Raw genomic sequence first — 21,184 nt, 5'->3', positions numbered from 1 at the left:
CGGCCTATTTCATGATTAAAAAACCGGAAATTTTAAATTGCTTAACAAAAAGTGTAAAAAGACATTCAAAAGATAAAAGTTAACCTAAATGTTATATTCTGATATCAAGTTTATTGAAATAACAGCATGTGACATAAAAGAGATTTGTTGTTAACTTTAAACGCATAAAGAGAAAACTCGATTTTGTCCTTGATTTTCTGAAAGCCATGAAAATATATGGGAAAAGCAGGTTAAGATTCAAGAAATTCATTTATTTCTGAAGAGAATGGTATATAACAAGTGACAGAATATTAATTTTTAAAATTCAAGTGCCATGTCCCCTTTTTCCTGGAATTCACCGTCTTTACTGAAGCAGCACTCTGCACCCTTCGCCCCCCCCCCCCCTAGTTTGACCAGACGAGACGAGACGGACATTTGTCAACTACGGTACCTCGTTTAGCAATTTTTTTCCTTTGTGAAATGTAATGCCTGCCAAAAGTGACTAACTCATGGGCATTACATAGTATAAATTCATTTTCGAATGAAATAATATTGTCTGTAAGAAGTATGACCTCAAAACTTCTAAATTTTGAGAAAAAACGCTAAAATTTTTTCCAATTTTAAGTAAAGTAAACCCGACGTATTTTTGAGTTGAGAGTTGTCAATTGTGAAGATATTTGATGCTCAGACCTCAAAAGGTCAGTTAAGTATTCATGGAAAGAGAGCTGCTTGAAGTGGGGGCCCAAATATCCGTCTCGTCTCTTCTGGGCAGACTGTGCGGGAGGGGGGGGGGGGCGATGGGTGCCGCGTGCTGCTTCAATAGAAATATTGGGTTATAGGGGATATCAAGCTGGTTAAGCCCAATGGATAATCAGTGAGGATTACAACCCAAATTCAAAAAATCAGAACTGTTTATCAGAAAAATCGGAATATCAGAACTGTTTAAACAAAACTTGTCAGTGAGTCGGGTAAAATGAATGAATGCTAGTTAAACAAATTAAAACATGTTATTAATAAATTGGTTAAACAATTTCAACAACTTCAGAGATATTATTGCAGTAATTCAAGGGTAGTTAACACATGCGAAAATAATGTTGATCTTTTATATATGGTTCAAAAATTAAAATAATCAATTTATTTAATTTGAATTTGAAAATAGCGAAAGTATTTGCATACCTGTTAACTGCGTAGGTTGCGACAGATATAAAACTTCGCGCCCGGAAAATTTTGCGTTATTCTTTTGCTGAAAATGGGGCGTCAGCGTGATAAAATTGGAAACAGGGAAGTTGCTTATTGTATCATTGTTTAAAGTTACTAGAAAAAAAGTAAATCTTGAATTAAAAGAACAATTTACCATCTATGTTATCGAACATTTTAAAAGAACATAGAAGGGCCCTCCAATTAAAGTAAATGAGGTAAAAAGCTTGCTACAATTGTTAAAGATGAACGCAAATTTAAGTGAATCGTCGAAAATAATCGTTTTCAAAATGCCTCTTACATCCATAAGTGATGGGAAGAATCTTAGCTATTGTGTCAAAGCAAACTACACTTGGACGATTGCAATTGGAAGTGCAGTTGCAATTGCGGGTCTTCGAAATACAACCAAAGATGAACAGCAGGGACTTTCCCAACTCTCCTGGAGCAAAGAGAAGCTCATCTGGTTGCTAGGGGACAGAGAAAGTATTTGACCTAGGGATGAATCTTTATTTGAAATATCTCTTGAAGAAAGAGTTGTTTGGGTTTGGCATTAGAAAAGCGAAACGCTTGAGAAATCTTGTGTAAGACGTTCTCTCAAGTGGAGAAATCCTTTATGGTATGAGGATGCATGAGAGTTGCTGGAACTGGGAAATCGTATGTATCCAAAAACAATGTGTGAATTCCGCTGTTTATCAAGATATACTGGGTTACTGCATGATTTTTTTTTTTTTTTTTTTTTTTTGAGGCACAGCAGGAACACATTCAGTGACACATTTATCTTTCAGCAAGATTCCGTTTCGTGTCACATCTGTAAATCGACTAGCAGATTTTACGCAAAAGAAGGGGTTTCGGTATTTAACTGGCCAAGCAGTTCCTCCGATCTCAATACCATCGAAAATTTGTGGCGTCGTCAAATCTAAGGAAGAAGGTACAAGACCTAGGGCCTGCTAACAAAATTGAACTCATTGAGGCATTGAAGAGGGTATAGAAACCGCATCAGTAGCCAAGAATGTAAGCAGCTGGTGGAATTTATATCTGAGAGAATTAAAGATGTGATTCTTGCTAAAAATGACGCTACAAAACACTGATGTTGTTTCGTTTGAAAATCTGTTTTCTTATTTTAATATTAATATTCTATTTTTTTTTTTTTTTTTTTTTTTTTTGACTCAATGTAAAGTACTATCATTATAAACTTTTGGATAATTCTGTCTAAGATACTTTTTAATTTAAGTTTATATGAAATGTTACGGACACTTTAAAGTCCAAGAAAGGCAGCACGTTCATTTGAGTACCTTCTTTGCTCTTGTACGAGTATTTTGTTGGATTAAGCTTTCTCCCTTAAAAACAAAAGTTTTTTTTTTTTTTTTTAATTTGGATTGTAGTTACAACAACCTAATACTGCAAAGAACTTGTTACATAGGGTAGACTCACCAGTGAATGAACGCCTCGTAATTTTTTTGAAAACTAAGGCTTTACAACATTTTTCTTAGATTAATTGGTGGAAAAAAAATTTTCTACACATTTTCAGAAAGAAAACGACTAGAAATTGTTGCATTTGTCGACTGTTTGGGGTATTCATTCACTGGATAGGGGGCCTTTTTTTCTTTTAAACCCTCCAAAAAACCTGACGAAAAACCATAAAAGCTCTCCAAAATTTTTAAACATTCTCATATATATAATAGCCAATGATCGAGTAACGCTCCTGACGTCATCAGCAATGAAGCTCGCGCCACGGCATATAATTTGATAATATTTTTTTGGCAATGTTTGGCAGGTTGAGAAAGGTTTTATTGTGACAAGGTTGATTTGGATACGGTCACTTAACTGTTTTACTGGTAAGACTGTGTCATTTCAGGGTATTGAAGAAACGAAAAGGGGGGTCAACGATGAACGCTATCTACTGGAGCTTAGGGTTAATCCACTGGAGTTAGGATTAAAATGTCGATTATCAAAATATTACCGAACATGCGATCGCTTCCTTCAGATGTAAAAGCAGTTTTCACCCGTCATATCTTGACGGGCGATTTTTCACTGTCACTTGACAAATGCTACAGTTCTTAACGACGCTAATGAATTTTTGAAAATAAAAATGCACTAAAGTGTTAATTCACTTTTCGGTACCCTAGTATCTATCAAAGAAATTGAGTTTTGAAAATTTACCTGAAAGGTCGGAATTGGACGACTGAAGGTCAAATGGCTGATTATCAAATGGCTTGTCGAATGGTTTGTACCCAACGATGTTGTCAGGTCGACTGTATGATATGTAGTGAAGAGGCGGAGATTCGATGATACTGGATATATAAGTGTCCATTGTTTCACTATTAATGCCCTGATTGGAAGAGCTGGTGTTTGACGGCGGGGAGGGCGTGGTCGATGGAGGATCCGTTGAAGTAATGTTCGTTGACGATGAGGCTGGGGTAGTAACAGGCGCGGTAATTATGTTCTGAAAAAGAATTGCAATGGTTAAGATGTATGTTTGGTAGAAGAGCTTAAATGTAATCAAAATACATTTTTCACTGTTGGTGATCGAACCTCTAGTATGCATACATATTTGGAAGAAGAAATATGCGAAGATATGCCGTGGCTCCCAAAAGTGTTCGTACACATTGAAATTTTTTAGTAAAATCGAAATAACGCAAAACTGAATTCGAATATGAAGTCCATTATTTTTTCACATCATTCCTATATCATTCTAAATAAAACCCTGTAGTTTTTTCAAAATATTGACGGATCTTCTTTTTGAAATGGGTCAAAAGACGAAGAGACAGAGAAATAATACGTTACAAAAGTCTTTGTACACTCAAATATTTTCGAATAAATTCATGATTAAAATTTATCATATGTCGTTTTTTTATTATTTTTGCATTGTGTCGACCCTTAAAAGTCATTTGGCTTTAATTTTTTGTTTATTTATTCCTTAATATTGTTCTTATTACTTTAAAATGGCAGATATTCGTAAAAACCAAAACCACCATTCGAAATTTGAATTTTTTCCTCACAGTAGCGGTAGATTGGTTTGAAATGTCTCTAAATTAGTAAATTTATTCCATTCCATAGTAAGGTTCTTGATAAAATGCTTTAAAGAAAATAATCGGACCGAAAACAAGGTAAGAAAAGGCCAACCGGCAAGGTTGACAAAGCGTGATCGAAGATTTAGTTAGAAAAATAATTAAAAAATACACATTTAACTGCTGTAAAAATTTCTACAGAGTTAAATGAAATTTTTTACCTAAAATTGTTCGCCAAGTTCTCTGATTAGCTGGATTAAATGGGACCTCTTCCCGCAGAAATTTTCTTGGCCATGAGAAAAACAGAAAGCTTTCCCTTTTCGTCGCAAAATCAATGATAAATAAGCTCAAAACGTTTTGGAATTACGTCTTACTTACGGACAAAAATGAATTCAGCATTTTCGGTTAAATTGTTGTATAATTGTAAAAAGAAGAAAAAATTAGGAACTTAATCTTAAGAACTTAGTTGGAGCAGTTAATCAGGACGGTGAAGGTGTTCTTGTGTGAGGGTGCATAGCAGCACCAGGAATTGGTAGTTTGGAATTTTTTGATGAAATAATGAATCATGCTATTCATTTAAATATTTTAAAAACGAATTTTAAACTCTTAGCCAAGAATTTGGTTATTGGAAACAACTTTGTTTTTTATCAAGATAACAATAAGAAGCACACGGTTTTTAACGTTTGCGTCTATAGTGCCTCAAAAATTGTCTTAAAGTTTAGAAAATACCCCATCAATCTCCAGATTTGATCTTAATGTAACATATTTAGAAATATCTGGAGGCTAGATTACGAAAATACGGCTGTGAAACGAAAATAGAGCTAGAAACAGTAAGACTAGGAGTGAAGTTGAACACTTACACAGAAATTACGTAAAAAAAGGACTAAAAGAAGAATGAAATCTATTCCCAGACGTTTAAAAGGTGTTGTTGATACTGCATGATATTCTACTAAATAATAACTTAATAAAAAGTTAGATTATTCAATAATATATAGACATTTTTTAAAGTGTACAAAGACTTTTGTGAGATAAAATTTCCGGCACTTTTTAGTTTTTGATTTTTTCATTGAAAGTCATAGGTGTACGAACACTTTTGGGATTTACTGTATAAATTTTATCCATCGGTTAGGATAGCTTCTTTTATTTCCCCTACTCAACAGGATAAATTTTAATTTTTAAATAAGAGGCCTACATTTTAAGAGTAAATTTTACCCTTAAAGTAAGGATGCTTAAAAATTACTAAAGAGTACTTCGTTTTTATTCAGTTACCCTCTAAATTTTAAACAAATTATTTTAAAAGACTCTTCAGCTTCAAGAATTGGAAAATATGTAATTTAAAAGCGAAAGGCTACTTTTCCTCTTCTTCAGTTATCTTTTACAATTTGCAGTAGTTGGGAATGTGTATTAAGTTGTGTCAATTATAGTATTACGAAAAAACTTAAAATGAAATGGGAAAATTTATATTCGTGCTCTATGAAGTGAGAGGTATTTTTTTACAGTACTGAAAAATAAATTTTACTTCTATTGTAGTGCAAAGTTCAAATATTAGTAGTTATTTTTCTTTTTGAAAAAGCTACTTACATACAGAGAGAATCCTGCTTTTGGATTGTTGTTTCAATCTTCTTATGGGGATACATAGGAAAGGGTGGCCCAAAGCGGGTAGATTTTCAAAGAACACTCGAAAATTGTAGTTTTTGGATTTTTATCGCTACAATTTCGGTTTTATTTCCTAGCAGGGTTCTCTTGAACTTCAAAAAAAAAAGGTGATTTTTGTAGTATTTCAAACCCAATATTTATTTATTATCAAACTTTACAAACATTTGAAAAACCCGCTTTGCCCTACAAGGAGCCCAAAGCGGGTAAGCTTAACTAATTGTGATTTGGTACATTTGCCAGTCAAATATGAAGTTATAAATGATCAAAATAGTTTAATAGCTACCAGCAATTATTAAAAAAATATGAAAAAGTTGTATTTATCCAATTTAAAGTCAGCACATTTGTTTATAAAACATAAAGAGTAGACTGATTAAATTAATAGACTAATTAATTGCCATCCTAAAAAACAACTTTTTAAAGTTATACTTATCCTACTGAAATAGAAAATCTAAGTCATCACACGAGTCAAGAAATTATAAATAAATGTATAATTAAATCCTACACCTGCTTTGCATGAAGGCACGTCTTTTATTTCTATAATTATAACCTTAAATTTAAAAAAGAAACAAACGAAATGACTATCGTAGTTTGTAGGTGGATGGTGTCGAAATAACGTAATATTATTGACAATCAAAAAAATAAACTGGTCTTCGACTAATCATAAGTTACAAAACTTAACTTTTTTGAAGAAATGTATCACAGTTTTTAATTTTAAGCCTGGTTGCGCCATGCCGCTTCACTGCTGCTTCGCTGGGACTGATTAAAACTCGGGGGGTGTTCAGGTAAACACGACATACGTATCATACGTATGTAAGCATACGGTATGCTTCGCCGTTTACACACCATTGGGGGGGGGGGCATACGAAGACCTACCCGCTTTGGGCCATCCTCCCCTATAACAGCAGACTACCCCCCGTACCTACCACTAAGGTAGTTAAACCAATTGAATGCGCCTCTGAAGAGAGATGTATTTTCATCTATACCAGTAGCCGAGAAACCCCTGATCCAGCAACCCCAGAGATATTAATTTGTAATGCGAACTTGGAAAACTTTGTGACCTATTTGGCGTGATCCAGTCACCATTAGAGAATATTGGGGATTTTCGACCGGCTAGCATCGAACTGGGACCCTCTAGTTACGAGTGCGACGTCTTGCCGATCACGCTACCACGGCCTTCCATGCAACAGCACAGAGATTGCATTTCGGTTAGTCCCTGTCCACCGTGAAGTACGGGGAAAGAAGAAATCCGATTCTTGTACGCATCGAATTTAACTTCATTGTCGTTTTCGACTCGGTCACTTGACGAATTCGACATGTTAGTGGCGAATCGGATGCCATTTTATCCACGCTACTGTTAGAAAACGACATCGAAAGAATTTCGACCAGTAGGAGAATCGCCGTGAACGTCGCCAATGTTCTGGGGAACCTCTGTCCCTGAAACATCACCACCTAGATTCACTTTCAATTCCTTAAGGTCCACTATGGGAAATCCGCGAAGAACACTTTCTGTCATGAAGTCGCAGAGAGAAATAGAGAAAACATCATGGTTCATACGAATCTTAGAGTACTCAAATGGTTAATAATTAAACCTATTGCAATGTTCTGCCTAATATCTGACCACACTAGAGCAATCAGAATTACGTTCTGAAGGGTGTTTTTTGCTCAAAACAATCCTTTCCAATCCTAATTACTCTATTAGGATTGGAAATAATGTAAAAACCAAGGTCTCTGGGGGGGGGGATGTTTTTACTTCCAAAACCTCCCTTTGCTGTGCCACTGTCCGGCCATGATGTCCTTCGTCAGCACCTCTATCGGATCATTGTCGCCCCTCACTCTTTTGCTCCTTAAGTATCCCCCCCCCCTCCATATCCCTTCGGACGATGTGGACATGTCGCACCTCCAATTTGGGAGCGTTACTAGAAGGGGGTGGGGGAGGAATAGATACGCGCAATTTTCATAGCCACACCAATGTGATTTTTTTTATATTTTTTGTAGTATTTAATTTGATGCTCAGTTGTCTAGTACCGTGGCATTAAATATATATATATATATATATATATATATATATATATATATATATATATATATATATATATATATATATATATATATATATATATATATATATATATATATATATATATATGAAACAATAAGGTTAACATGAAATAGGTGGACTCAAATATTGTTTTTAAATACGTTCACTTGTTTGATATGGTCAGGACGTCGAAAATAAAAAAGGAGTTTAACTTTCACTCCATTTCAGCATTTTAACTGGCACAGCGGATTTTTTTCTCCTAGTGAGTACCATGAGTACCACTTTAGGAAGCGCTATGTACCTAAATCCAAAAATCATTAGGCCATGGGTAAAGCACATTCTTTACCAATCGCAGAAAAGTAATCTTTAACAATACGCTACGCCTTAATTAAAAAGCAATTTCGTTTCATTTTACTTTTTTCCCGCTATTCAAACCACGAGTCCTCTATAAGAACAGACTTCCGATGATTGAAGTTGATGGCTTTCAATTGTCAGTAATTCACAACAATCTAATTAAACGATGTTCGAAAATAAATCAAAAGTGTGATTTTTTTTTCTTAACCTGACAAAATGAACACACACTAATCGTAATAACACCACACACAATTTTACCGAGTGAAAGCGGAAGAAATGTTTTCAACCCATCAAGTGATTAGTTGGCGAGTGGCACGAATAAATCGCTCCCGTTTCGCTTCGGCGAACGCCATTTTTTTTCCCGTTTTCACTCTTTTATGAAGAGAGCGTGAAAAGTAACTTTCACTTTCTGGGTCGCAGCACCAATTCGTTTTCTTAGAACTGTTATATCTGTCAGGTGTAAATCACAAACCTTCAGACGTAATTTACTGACCACTAATGTAAACTTTTTCTTTTTGACAATGCACAGAGTAAGACTTCAACCTTGATAACCATCAGAATTGTCTTGACAAGTTTCATCGAGAACGTTGAATTTAATCCTTTGAAGATCATTGGATATTTTCTGGATTTTATATTCATTTAAAAAATAATCTAACATAAATAACTCATAAATTATATGTTTTACAAGTTTTTGAGATACAGTGGAACTACAATGGGATCGTTTCCAAAATTTTAAAAGTATTTTTTTCTGAAAGAGCAAGCTTAAAAACATAGGATCTGACCATTTTTTAAATAACTTATTTAAGTTTAGTATTTTTAAAAAATTACTTGAATCGGTGTGCTTTTAATGTTTACAATTTTGTCGTGTGACATCACAAATGATGAAATGCCATTCAATGTTGCCATTCACAGAACAAAATATTTAATTCGCATCTTTACTCACGTGTATTGGCAACGATATGGTTCATAGCAAGCGTAGAGCGCAATTTTAATTCGCTGCTTGATTATCTTAACGTAGAAACGTAGTAGAAAGATGTGCCAAATTGCATCATTTGTGACGTCATAAAGAACGCCTTGTATGAAAAATCGGACATTTAAAAAAATTAATTAAAAAAAAGCTGTTGAGAAAATGAAAGTATTTTCTGGGTCCATGTAATTTCTTTTGCTCATTCTATCCATTTCAATGACTAAAAGTAGTACTTTTGACTGAAGGAAACCACCCCATTGTCCAAATCAGTTTGGACTGGATCCTCTTCGGATAACCATAAATTCGGATGATTGGATTTAATTTAGTTACTATGTGTGTTCAAAATGAGAGAAAAAAATTAAAAAATTAATTTGAATTTTGACATCTTGAATTCAAATTATGTTTTTCGCAATCACGAGTGTGTGTATGTAGGTGTATGTATTTGTGTGTTGGAGGTATGTGTGTTTGTGTGTAGGGGGTATGTGTATGTGTGTACGCATGTGTGCTTGTGTCTGTGTGCTGGCATAAGTGTGTGGGTAGTTGTGTGTATGAATGTGTGTGCGTGGGAGTGGGGTATGTGTATGTAGGCATATGTGTTTGTGTCTGTGTGCAGGCATGAATTGTGTGGGTAGTTGTGTGTATGTGTAGGTGTCTGTATGTATGCGTGTGTGTATGTGTTTGTGTGTGTAGGTGTTTGTGTACGTGTGTGTAGGTGTGTGTATGTGTGTAGTTGTGTATGTATGCGTGTGTGTGTAGGACATGGATGCAACCTGGATACCGCTTCCGCTATAAGAGCAGCATCGTGAGGAGCCGGTCGACGGTGATGGTGCGGAGGGTGCTGGTGGGAAAATAAAATAATAGCACGCCAAAAACAGTGAAGTGAAAGCAATAAGCAATCGTGATTGCTCAAAAAACTATTTCTTGAGAATGAGAGCTTTTAATGAATTAAAAGAAAAGCCAACATTTTTACTTGCTAAGCGCACTTATACGTCTTATACATTTTAAGCCAATAATAGAACTGCACTATTACTTTGACTTTATGTGACATAGTGCAGAGGAACAGGGACTCATCGTCCCAATAATGCTTGCGCAGCGCCTACACTAGATTTGTAGTTTAATCTTTCCAAAAAATATATTTTTCCCTGAAATTCTGATAGCGATTCGAATAATCAGGGATTCGGACTGTCGGAGTTTGGATAGTTAGAGCTCGACAGATCTAGTTCTTAATAATGACAAATTAAAATAATAATCATTGCTAAAAACAGTGTTTCTTAAATTTTGTTCCGCAGAATTTTAGAGTTCCGTGAAATTAGCATGTTTTCTCTTCATTTTTTTTCGTTTAAATTAGGCTCCTAAAAATCGAGAAAGAGGGTATAAAAAAGGTTTGAGCGAAGCTATTTATCAGTATTTTCCTGAACAGCGGAGAAAACATCAAAGTCCGAAAGTTAGGGAAAGAATCCAGTAATATACAACCTGCAATTATACCAGTACAAGAATACAACACAAAATTTTTATTGAAACCACATTTGATCATTTAATGAAATTTTGTGTTACTTTTTGATAGCAATAAGTATTACTTGGAGTAGTTTTCATTTTATGACAAGAAGCCCTTTTTGAATGATGCATTCAAATTATACTGTTCAAAATAAACCATGGGTTCCACCAAAAAAACAGTGGACATAAAAAAGGGTTCCACTTATCGAAATTAAGAAATTCTGGTCTAATCTAAACAGCAAACTTATCGTATTTTGAAAATGTCGCAAATGTCTTTATCACATCTTCACATCTGCATACATATTGTCGTGCTTCTCTTTATATTCAAGATTTTACAATTATATTTTAACTTTTTACCTAAAAACGTTTGAAGACAAGTATCATTAACCCCTTCAGACCCAGTGTCCGGCATACCGGACATACACTTTAAACAGCTGCTAATCATTTAATTAGTTGATTTTTTTGTAGTCGACTCTTTACATTTTACCTTTTATAATCTGTGAAATAATTTTTCGTTTTAGGATTGACAACACTGACATATAAGGATTGAGAGACAGAGTAGCTCATTTTTCCAACCATGGATTTTCATCCGAAAAGCGAGGTTTTTTTCCTGATTTTTTAAAAAATATATAATCTTTAATTAATCGTTTCAAACGCTTATATTATGTTTTATAATTGTTTGTAGAACATTTTATAATGAAGTTTGTTCGGTATTTTATCGTTTTTGTATTTGAAATATTGATTTCAAAACTATAAGTCCGGAATATTGGACGTGCCATAACTCTTTTAGTTTTCCCCCTAAAAACTCAAAATTTTGTCTATAAGATACCCTTTACCATAGTACACTGTGTACTAAATATCAACATTTTTGGTCCAATATTTCATAATTCCGACTGAAGGGGTTATTGATCCAAAATTTCTAAGTTGAATAATACATTTGCCAAACTTTGAAGAATAATTAAAGTTTTGCATTTGCCATGAATCATGTAAACACATATGTCCCATCCACTTACACAAAATTAACTGAATCAATTTTCACAAAATTTTACTTAGGGGAATGTGGGGCAAAGTAAAATAGAGGATCCAAGTGAAATACTAATTTACTCTGTATTAGCGCCACCTATCCGGTAATATTTTAACTATGTGGTAACTCATGTAGGCTATTGCAGTCAGGAAAAAGTAACCTCTGATGATCAACGAATATGGTGTCATAAGCAATTTTAAAAAATTGATACGCCATATCGTAATATTTCGTTGCATGTCAAAAATTGTTTACTTATTAAAAATTATCAAGTTCTTTTTATTAACATTTTAAATATTTGTTGACACTTACTAATATTCGGTGCAGTAAATATTATGCATATTTTTATTTTGAATTTTTTTTAATATGCAAAATTTACGGAATCAATGTTCACTAACTTGACATAGGGGAATTTGGGGCAAAGTGAAACAGCGGGTCAAATGAAAACGTGAAATATTCATTGTTTTTAGCGCCACCTATCTGGTAATATTTCAACTATGTAGTAAGACATGTAGGCAATTCCAGTTATAAAAAAATATTTCTGAAGATCAACGAATATGACATCATAAGTAATTTTTAAAAATTGATACTTATAATGTAATATTTTGTTGTACGTCAAAAATAATTTTTTTTATTAGGCTCGTAAAATGATCAAGTTCTTGTTATTAAAATTCATTTAAATTTTTATTGAGACTTACTAATATTCCGTGCAATATTTGTTGATTTAATATTAATCATATTTTATTTTTAATGTATTGTAAAATTAGTCAAATGCATGGGAGGCAAAGTAAAATACATTGAAACCTGTGTAAGTTGACCACTTGCAGTGCTCTACTTTAGTGGTCAATTTACAAAGGTTGATTTATATGATGAGGGGTAATTCCGTCCCTGAAAAAAGCGGTCAACTTACAAGGGTGGTCAACTTCACATTTTTTACTGTAGTTCATTTCGTTTACTTCTCCATTCACTAATTGAACTACTTACATGTTCATTTATTTATATCCCTTCACATATTTATTCATTCATTCACTTATTTTCTTATTTCTGCACTTTATTCGTCATACTTTATTTTTACTCGTATATTAATTAATTAATTTTATTCGTATAATGTTTCATTATTTACTCATGAGTTCATCTCTTCGGTAATGTTGAAAAAATATTTGCTGTTGTTTCCTAACCATTTGCTGTGGTTATGTTGATCATTCATTTTATCCCTATTTTAGCGCTAAGAATTTCAAAATTTGTTTGATACAACTTTACTGTATTCACGTAAAAGATAGACCAAAAGTAAAATCAAAAGTAAACTAACAAGTTGCAAGAAGGTTAGCCACTATTCCATTTTTAAGGATTTTCTGGAATAAAAACGAGCTGATGTGTGCATCACATGACTTCCTTTTACTCGAATTTAATGTCATTTTCCCATTATTGGCAATTTTAATGTGATTCAATAGTTTACTCTCTAAATATCACCAACAGTGGCCAAATTGAAACCAGATTAAAAAAAAAAAAACGCCAAATTTATCTCCAAGTTGGCGACAAAACTTGGCGACCGAAAGACTGGTGATATATCGGCAAGTGTCCGCCAAATTATAACACCACTTGAGTATCCATCGAAATTAACAATGATTTCCCCCCAAAAAAGGGGCAAAAGACCCCTTTAGAAATACCCGAATGCAACCAAAAGAGAAGGTGCACAACTAGACCCCACTAGGAGTCTACGTACCAAATTTCAACTTTCTAGGACATACTGTTCTTGAGTTATGCGACATACATACGCACATACTCACATCCACACATACGCACATACATACATACGTACATACAAACGTCACGAGAAAACTCGTTGCAATTAACTCGGGAATCGTCAAAATGGATATTTCGCGGATCTATATGTTTTAGGCACTTATCCACGTGTGGTCGAGTCAAAAAAAAAAAACTCAACATTCATTCGGGGGAGAGTAAAATGGAAAATAAGGTCGATTTTTGAGTGAAATTTTTTTCGCGAATACAATACTTCCTTTTTTGTAAAAGGAAGTAAAAAAGAAGTAAACCAATAGTCATCTGCATGGCATCTATTTGCTCTTGTCCAAGCCAAACACGTGATTGAATGGCGCATCTTTTTGTTTACATCTAATCTACCTTTGCCATGAAAGCAGTCCAAAAGCTTTTTTTTACCAGCACACAGCAAATAAAACGCGTGTCAGTGCAGTTGATCTAACAAATTTATCCAATGACCAAACTAAAATAATGAGTTGCGGGAAAACAAAAATATTAAGAAACACTCTGTCACGGTCTCTTAAACATATTTGATGGCTCTAATGACACATTACTTTTCATAATAAACAATAATTATTCAATTTTATTTTTGCCGTACCTTGTTATTTTAGTTTTCCGCTCAATTTAGATAAGTTTCCTTTTTTAGTAGGGAATATTAGGAACTAACCCGCGTATATTGTCATTAACTGTACCATAAATAAATATAATACTTCTTCTAATATCTGAATTTAAGAAATAGGATAACAATAAAACTTGTTTTATTTGTTTTTTAAACATTCATATTCTCTTAATAAACTTTTCCTCCTCATATAACTAATGCATGTTTACTTATTCTTTTATTTTAATACTATGTAATGTCTTTCAAAAAATTAAAAATATTTTAATTTTGTAAAAAATTAAACAAATCTTAAAGAAAAATAATTTTATTTTTAACAGTACCTGGTCGAACTTAGTTAAACATTACACACAAATTGTTTTTATTTTACTTTTATTTTCCCTATTATTCTAACAACTTTAATCCTTTAGGAATGTTTTTATGATAATTCTTTATTATAGTTTGTTTCTTTTATTTTTCCCCCTTTCATTTTTATATTAATTGTTTTCTTTTTACTTTAAATTACACATAATTTTCAAATTATTTTATATTGAAAAAAAATATAGTTTTGAGTTAACTTGGAGCCTAAGACAATCGAAAGAGAGAGAGAGAGAGAAAAAGAGATGCGACTGTTGTTCAAAAATAGATTTTGACGTACTGGAAAGTAGGCTCGTTTAGTTCTAAACTTTGTTTCTTTTGAAGTGTGCAAAAGCACTAATGCATTGAAACTACGTCACTCTTCAATTTTAGGCTTAAAAAATGTCTAAAGTATTGTGTACGATTTTGTTCTTGTTTAAATGTTTTTTCTAATGAGCAGACGGCTTACTTCTTAACTGTTAAACACTAACTATTCACTCATTTTCAATTTCAATAAATACTTCTTTTTGAGCAATCACGATTGCTTATTGTTCTAACTTTACTGTTTTGATGTGCTATGATTTTATTCCCCCCCCCCCCCCCGTCTCCCTCTGCAGCACCACCATCGACCGACCTCACGATGGCCGGTCGACCGGCCTCCTCTAGCGAAAACCGTCTCAAGTCGTCAACCGTTGCGTCACTTACTTGCCTACCTTTACACATACACCTACACACACACACACATACACCTACACACATGCACACACGCATACATACAGACACCTACACATACAAAAACACATACGCACAACTACCCACACATACACATACCCCCCCACACACAAACACACAACTACCCATACCCACAAACACATACCCCCCACACACAAACATACCCCCCCCCCCTTCCCACACACACACGCCTACATACTCGTGATTGCGAAAAACGTAATTTGAATTCAAGATGTCTAAGTTCAACTTAGTTTTTTCTTTATTTTTCTGATATTTTAAGTTTATTACGCGTTTGAGTGAATGGGGCAAAGTGAAATAGTACTTTTCGGTTAATTATTCATTCGTTTATTGAAACGGTCACGTTTTCATTTATCAATTAATTCATTAACAAGCCTTCATCTGTTAATTCACATATTTTTTCATTCATTCGCTATTTTCTCATTTATTTTTCTCATACATTAACTTATAATTTCTTCATTCGTTTATTGTTTCATTATTTATTCATTTATTAATTTATTCGCTTATTTATTCATCCATTTTACGAAAAACATTTTTATAAAAAAATAGAAAATACTTTGTTTTCCACTTCTTTTTTTGAAGGTGCTAATTTACTGCCAAAAATGAAAAATAATATTTCACTGCAAGTTTTACTATAAAACTATAAAATAATCATTTTTTCTCTATGAACAATAATTATTTAAACTAACTAGCAGCAACCCGCACGACGATGTCCGTGCTAAGAATTTAAGAGGTCCGTTGAATTAAAAAAAATCGACGATCCCTTCCATCTCTTCTGACGTGAAATGATCATTTTTCTTCAACTAAAATGCGTACACACCTTTTCAAAAAAACCTATTAGAGTTTCTTTGGAATTTAAAACTGTTCGCCAAAACACATGAAAAGATTAATAGTAGCTTTAAAACTCAAAATTGTCCTTCAACTGTATAGTTCACCGCTTAACGTGCCAAGTAACCACGCTACCATAACCCCGCTCTTTGGCGAGTGAAGCGAGTTGTTTTCTGCAATTTAAAATGTTTCGCCAAATAAACAATACTATAATAAAAGCATCACGAAGAATAATCACAATTGAATAACACGACAAATGAAATTAATTACAGAGATAAGTAACTATCTTCAACTATAAGAACAAAAACAAAAGTTGTATAGAAACAAGGAAAACAAAACCCAATAGAAAAATCCTGAAAATTCAAATTTTGTACCTGAATATAGAAAAAAAAAACCGCATTCAAAAATCGACCACAGCAGTCCCACAATAGCGTAGCTATCGACACTGTCGGCCAGTGCCTTCTCGAGTTAACTTACCCCACCATCTATTAGGGATTTATAGAACTAAACTTACCCCACCGTCTATTAGGAATTCATAGAACTAAACAATTAATTAAACATTTAATTTGCAATTACAAATATTTTAGTCAGTCTGATTTAAATAGCTCTCAATAAATGGACTTCATCAATAAATGGACCATTCAACAGAAAACGAATTTTTCAATTCGAACCGGCAGTTCCTGAGATTAGCGCGTTCAAAGAAATAACTATTTAGCTTTATATTATTAGTATAGATTTACAATTTTTTCATTTTGAAAAAGGTACTTTATATTAACTATTTTATTTTTCCCCGCACTCTTCTGCATCAAACTTTCTGCAAAGTCATCTTTTCTCTGCATTAAATGATAAATATTTTTATTTGTTTCAAGGAAATGACATTTTTAAATGTTTCTATGTCAATCACTCAAGTTGCGATAAAGAAGTATTTGTTTATCGTCACAACAGATATAATAAAAATTAAAAAAAACAAAACTCATCAAAGTGAATATTTCTTCACGGGTAGTTGGATTTTCAAGGTCAAGGTAGATTTGTTTCTTTTGACTGAAAAAGGAGTGATAAATATGATTTAAATTAAACTCAGACTACAAATAATTTTGCAAACGTCACTACAAATAGGAAGTTATCACAGTTAAATTATAGTCCAGGTAACCTCTAACGCTGAAATGTTTCTATTAAAATCAGAGCCCGATCATCCTGAGATTGCACATAAGGCACATTTCTAATTCAGCCCCCCCCCCCCCCCTTCCAAGGGTCTTACTAAGATTTTTGAAGACAATGGGCATGAAATTCATTTATCTCCCTCCCCTTATTCCCACTTATTCTATATAATGAAGGTATAAAAAATTTCGATTCTTGCATAGTAACACAACCATACTAAATTTGGTGGTACCTCATAAATTAAAAAGTAGAAGAGTAGTATACGATAATCGTATAAGACTTGGTTAAACTTTGCCCGTTGCAGTAAACCGTAAATATCAAAATTATCTATGATATAACTTTTAATAGTAAATATAGACTAAACTTGGAGTGGTTTTGGGATTTGCAAAGAGATAAAATTTTTAAAGGGAATTTTTATCAACAAATAAGAGATTTTTTCCTTGTCTTGACACTTTCAAAAATATCAATTATAGCATTGTATTCTAGATTCTGAGTGAAAGCATTAATTATTTTTAATTAGAATGATAAATTAAGCGGATTTTAGGCCCCCCCTAAAATCAAAGAAGAGGGGCCTGTGCCCCACATGCCCCTGCGGTAATCAGGCTCTGATTAAAATGTAAACAAAACTCAAACAAACATTTTCATCTCTTAATCAATATTCTCCCAATATACTTGTAATTTTGCCTAACGGCAGATAAAGAAACTGTTCATAAATGATACCCAACTTTTTTGTTTCAATATTTTTGGCCTGCTTTCCCCTCTTTGTCACAAACTAAAAAAATTTGTGGGACATTACTCCATAAAATCGGTGGCAACATAGGCGCCTCCGCTGCTCTGGAGTAACTTAACTGATATAACTGGTGCAATGTTACACATCGCTTGTGGAAGCCATGGTAATGTAAGTAGACCATAACGTTTCACGAACTCTTGTGTAAGGTTACACCATGATTTTCTGTATGCTTACAGAAAAAGAGTTTGAAAGGTTACACATAAGGAAAAATTAAGCTTTCATCTGACTTTCCTGGACGGTTACTCATTTTTAAGTGTAAGTTGACTTATACTTCAAGTTAACTATTCAATGGTTTAAATTATCCAGATATATTAAATGATCAAGTAATAATTTCTTTTATATATTCTAAATTGAAAGTATAAAAATAAACTAGTAGGTTACAATACAGTAACTCCTCGTTATATCGCGCTTCTCGAAAGACAACAAAAAAAGCGCGATATATCCAAAAACTCAATATAACCGAGGTCATAAAAAGTAACGATTTTATTAATTTACAAATTAATGACTTTCGCACCAACTAAAAGCTAACTTTGTTATTATATTAGAACGCTTTTCTTAATTAAAAAAAGTAGTCTTCAATTTCTGTTTTAAAATAAATAAATAAATAATTTAAATATATTTCTATTAATTTATGGCGGAATGCGAATGAAAAATTGCAGCTTAAACTGCAACAAATTAATGGTATGGAAATCATACCAGGTTTGCTCATTGATTCAAATAGGAAAAAAGATACTTGTTTTTGAGAAATGTAACATTTTTTCCTAATATGCGAGTAAATTTCGAGAGAAAAAAGAAAAGCGCAATATATCCGAATGAGCGATATAACGAGGAGCAATGTAACAAGGGGTCATTGTACTTGAAATTTCGTTGTAACAGTATAAAAAAACAATTTCCTGCTTGAAATCTCTTGTTTTTTGTCTTCATAGAGCTTTTGTTTTCAATCATTCAGTTATTTATCAATTTCATGCCTTCTCACAACCAATATACACAAATCAACTTTAACCTTAATTTGAAATTTATTTTAATTGTTCAAACAAGACATTTTTATAGCACTAAGAGAGGAAATAACACCCATTGATGCCCAAGTAGAATCGAACCGTAACGGCAATCTCACAAACAGCTCACAACGGAAGAATATTTTACCCTCGGCCACGAAGGTCCGTCTTCGTTTCGCTAGGGTTTACGAGTTCTTCGTGGATGCTGATCTTCACGCATGCACTTTGAATTCTCCCTCAGTTTTCAAAGTGATTTTGACAGCAGGTGCAGTACTGTATTAACTACAGTAGACGAAGATAATCTACATTTCAATTAACCAAGCGTACGATCTCTATCCACTCACTTCCAAATTTTACCGGCTGAGCCCGCGAAATTTAAAATCTTCCTCCAGTGTATAAGAGAATGCGGAAATGGGAGAAGGATCAATTGGAGATACTATATAAATGGAGTCTCTCTAGGGTCAAGTCAACAGAAAACAAACAGCTGTCTGTGTTAGGCCGGGATTAAAAGTTTGAAGGAAAATATTGTGCACTCACAATATTGGCAGGAAGTGTTTTTTCCCTTGCTGGGTTCTTTTCCTGATATAAAACAAAAGTTTGCCTAATTTCTCTTTTTATGTAAAACAACTTCGAATTTTACGTCTTCTATTAAATAATGCCCAATATTAAAACGAAGATAAATTTAATAGCGATCCGATTACGTAACAAAAAAAGTGACCGACAGGTATTTCATTGGAAGTTTTTTCAATTAATTTGTTAAATTATAGTTGGTTAAAGGGGTGCGGGACACAAAAATTGTCAAGTTTTGCAATTTTTTTTATCATTTGAAAAATTACTCAGTTTTTTTCTGCTTAAAAGGACGTTTGAATATTGTTTCTGTCTTAATTAGAACGAAAGATACAATTATTTTTGTTGCATGCACCTAATTAATGTGTATTTAACTTTAAAACTTTAAACGCGTTTTTCCCCATGATGCAATTTTTCTCGATTTCTTGCATTCAAACTCTTATAAGTCAGGAACCGATAAAGTAATGAAATTTGGAGCATATTTTTTTCAAACAGTTTACTTTAATTTTTCTTCGGCGAATTTAAAAAAAAATATATATATGATTTTTTTTTAAAAAAAAGTATCTTCGAATTTTTCGAAATTTTTCTTCAAATATTTTTCATTTTTTATTGAATCAATACTTTTAAAATCGCTGAATAAAATTAAAGTTTAGATACTTGTGCATAGTTTTTTGAAAAAAAATGAAAATTGACCAAGAATATTTTGAGTTATAGCAATTTAAAGCAACCGCATTTTTTGTTACAAAAAACAAATGAAATTGAAATAATTTTTTTTTTTAAATATTTATGTTATGATTTTCTTTATTAAATAGATGGTAAATCAGTGCGAAAAATTTCAAAACTCTAAAGTATTTAATGAAAAAAATTTCAAAATGTGTCCCGGACCCCCTTAAATTTTAAATGGTGATGTAAATAGCGTGTTTAAATGACAATTGAAGAGTTTGCATCAAAAAAGAAGTTGTTCCAATTTCAATGTTTTCAAAAGATTCGGATCAAAGCTTTCAACATTAAATCATATACTTAATGTTTTCAAGTTCTGGACTCCTCTTGCATGACTACTAAGAAGAAAACAAGGGGAGTTTTAAAATACAAAAAAGAAAAACGTGGATAGGTGTTTTAAGCTCTAATGCAGATCTTGTGAAAACATTGAAATTGAAACTACCTCTTTTTTTTTTCAGAAATCTCTTCAATTAAACTTACGCAAAAGTAATAACCTACAGTCAGTATCAGTTAGAGGAGTGTTAAAATGCATTAAACATAGCAACAATACATTAAACTGTAGTAAACACAGAAGAAAAACAAATAAATAAATCAAGCAAAACTGTTTAACAATAGGGACATAGAGGCTCTCCTAAACTCCGAAAAACTCAAAAAAAAAAAAAAAAAAAAAAAAAAAAAAAAAAAAAAAAAAAAAAAAAAAAAAAACGATCCAGAGAACGAGAATGGTTAAAAAATACTAGCCTATAGTTCAACAAGAGTAGCGATGACATATAGCTAGATCTATACATATATTCATACCACGACTCTTAATAGTGTAAATTACAGAAAAGTGATTCAAGATACACAGGAAAAGGGGGAAATTGATTATGAAAGAAAAATATCAACTATCAAACCATCAAACACATTAGCGTTAGCATTAGTCTAAGTTTTCGCA

General features: G+C 32.9%; 1 protein-coding gene across 1 annotated transcript in view; it reads right to left on the bottom strand.

Annotated features, from left to right (window-relative positions):
- Nucleotides 1-21,184, bottom strand: part of LOC129230696 (venom protease-like) — a 165,675-nt gene that overhangs the window by 18,267 nt on the left and 126,224 nt on the right. Inside the window, exon 4 of the mRNA XM_054865116.1 lies at nt 3,337-3,619. Coding sequence (XP_054721091.1) covers nt 3,337-3,619 — 283 coding nt within the window. The remainder of the gene's footprint in view (nt 1-3,336; nt 3,620-21,184) is intronic.

Source organism: Uloborus diversus, chromosome 9 (genome assembly GCF_026930045.1).
Source record: "Uloborus diversus isolate 005 chromosome 9, Udiv.v.3.1, whole genome shotgun sequence".
Taxonomy (NCBI): domain Eukaryota; kingdom Metazoa; phylum Arthropoda; class Arachnida; order Araneae; family Uloboridae; genus Uloborus; species Uloborus diversus.
The sequence above is the reverse complement of the archived record's forward strand: the minus strand, read 5'-3'. Positions and strand labels throughout refer to the sequence as shown.